At 49.0% G+C, this 2,487-nt stretch overlaps 1 protein-coding gene across 1 annotated transcript; it reads right to left on the reverse strand.

The window, feature by feature from the left end:
* Nucleotides 1–337: 337 nt before the first annotated feature.
* LOC147971149 (uncharacterized) lies at nucleotides 338–817 on the reverse strand. The gene has a single exon (XM_087523842.1). It carries the CDS (start codon nucleotides 815–817, stop codon nucleotides 338–340), a length of 480 nt encoding a protein of 159 aa, XP_087379968.1.
* Nucleotides 818–2,487: the final 1,670 nt, after the last annotated feature.

A 2,487-nucleotide genomic window follows, 5' to 3' on the forward strand; every position in this document is an offset into this window, starting at 1 on the left:
CTCACTCTTTTTCTTTCTTTCTTAGATCATCTCCAACAACCGCGCAACGCGCCGCGCGCTAAAAGTCATGATACAATGCCGGGTTAGCCTTTTCTTTGCGCGCGGCGGTGCGCTGGCTCCAGCTGCCGCCGCAAATTAAAGCGCGCCCACGCCGCTCCAGCAGGCGCGCTATATTTCAATTTTTTCTACTATGATTCAATACATATTTGGTTTCGTAGATAATACTCCTACTACTACTCGTCCGACTCGGACTCTGTCTCAGTGATGTCCTCCTCTGACGTCAGAGCGTAGGCGTCAAGGAACCGCTCGCCGCCGGAGTTCTAGGAGGACGCATCTCCTAGTGCTTGGTTGTATTTAGCGACCGCCTTCCGTGTTTGCTTGTCCTCGCGATAGTCGGCTCGCTCTTCCTCCTCTTCGCCCTCTTCGCCCTCCTCTGGGCGAAGAACTGTTCCTCGTTGGTGTCTTTCGGGAAGCGATGACTCCACATCGCCATGGCTTGCTCGTCCATCTCGGCCCGCCTGAGACGATGCTCCCGCCTTCGGTGCTTGCGACGATCCTCGTCGGTGAGAAGCCGCGGGAAAGGGGCCAACTCCTGTGCGTGCTCCCGCGTTGCCACGTCGGTGAAGTTCATGTCCTGACGGGACCACAGGAGGTGCCACGCCACAGTGTCGTACGCGCGGGCGCCCTCCTGGGCGGTGTCGAAGGTTCCGAGACGGAGCCGCATGCCGCCGCCCGACCGAATCTCGGCGAAGTAGGTACCGGACGGACGCACGCGGACGCCGCAGTAGTCCGTACCTCCCCGACGGCGAGGCGGCATGGTGGCGTGGTGGTGGTGTGTCGGCGACAGAGCGCGGCAGTGGGTGATGGAGAGATGGAGAGAGCGGCAGAGGGCGATGGAGATATGGAGAAAGCGGCAGAGGGCGCTGCAATTTATAGGCACCCCGGACGCAGCGCGCCAAATGTAGCGCACGAGCGGCCGCCTCCCCCCCGCTCGCATCGTTTCCCACGCGCCCTAGTTTCCCGCCACCGCTGGAGCGCGGGAAAACGTCTGCGCGCGCTAAAAAGACAATTTACTGCGTGCGCGTGTCTTTTGGCGCGACCGTTGGAGATGCTCTTATAAAGACATCGAAAGGCAGAGTGCTAAGAGCATCTCTAGCAGACCCCTTAAAATCGCAAACTACAAAACTGGGATATGGGCAAGCTTTTAAATCAAGGCCGATATGATCGATATAAAGACCGATATATCACTTTTTGGGCTCTACCGATATAGACATAACATATCATTTTGTAAATATCATTTATAAACATATCACCCGATATGGACCAAAATATCAACCGATATGGCCGATATCTAGCCCGGTATGTCCATCGATATAGCACGCTACGTAGATAACAATAGTTATTTATTAAATAACAGTGAAACAAGATTATGCACTTACAACTCCAATATATATTATCAAAGTCATGCACAATGTTTCGTAGAAATGCATACATATCATATTGTTTTTAATCATAGACTAAGAATTTTGTGAATCTTTCCTTAATAGTTTCTTAATCAACAAGTTAATATACTAGGAATCTGAAAGTGTTATGTTGAAGCATTGACATCATACATTTTGTTCTACTAAAAAATACATGTTTTGAACAAGAATAATGAAAAAAAATAGACATGTTTTCTCCATTATATCTATATATCGTCTGATATATCACCCGATATCTGACATCCGATATGTCGAAGACAAACCGATACGAACCCGATATCTGATATTTTGAAGCTTGGATACGGGTTGGAGAAAATGCATTTTAAGGATTCATTTTAGCTACGGCCGAACAGATATTGTAAGACAAACTGTAAAACTGGAATAAAGAGCTCCTTCCTCTAGTCCAGCCGCTGCCGCCCCTTCCCCTAGCCGGCCGCGCCGGCCACGCCTGTCGCATCCAACCCCGTCGGCCACGCCCCATCGCCCGCAAGCCATGCCGCGTCGCCCGTCGGTCGCGCCTCGTCGCCCGTCGGCCGCACCCCGCTGCTACCTCTTGAACACTGCATTGGTTTTCCCTTGAAGAGGAAAGGGTGGTCCAGTAAAGCAGCGTAAGTATTTCCCTCAGTTTTTTAGAACCAAGGTATCAATCCAGTAGGAGACCACGCGTGAGTAACCTCGTACCTACACACACAAATAAGAACCTCGCAACCAACGCGATAAAGGGGTTGTCAATCCCTTCACGACCACTTGCAAAAGTGAGGTCTGATAAAGATGATAATAATAAGATAAATATTTTTGATATTTTTATGATATAGATTGAAAGTAAAGATTGCAAAATAAAATATATTGGAAACTTGTATGATGGAAAATAGACCCGGGGGCCATAGGTTTCACTAGTGGCTTCTCTCAAGATAGCATAAGTATTACGGTGGGTGAACAAATTATTGTCGAGCAATTGATAGAAAAGCGAATAATTATGAGAATATCTAGGTATGATCATGTATAT

This window comes from Triticum urartu, chromosome 5A, assembly GCF_056163025.1.
Source record: "Triticum urartu cultivar PI428250 chromosome 5A, HENAU_Tu73, whole genome shotgun sequence".
NCBI classification, from domain to species: Eukaryota; Viridiplantae; Streptophyta; class Magnoliopsida; order Poales; family Poaceae; genus Triticum; species Triticum urartu.

What these genes read in the sequence shown, in the direction of transcription:
- LOC147971149 (XM_087523842.1), bottom strand. Translation starts at nt 817, where the DNA reads ATGCCGCCTCGCCGTCGGGGAGGTACGGACTACTGCGGCGTCCGCGTG.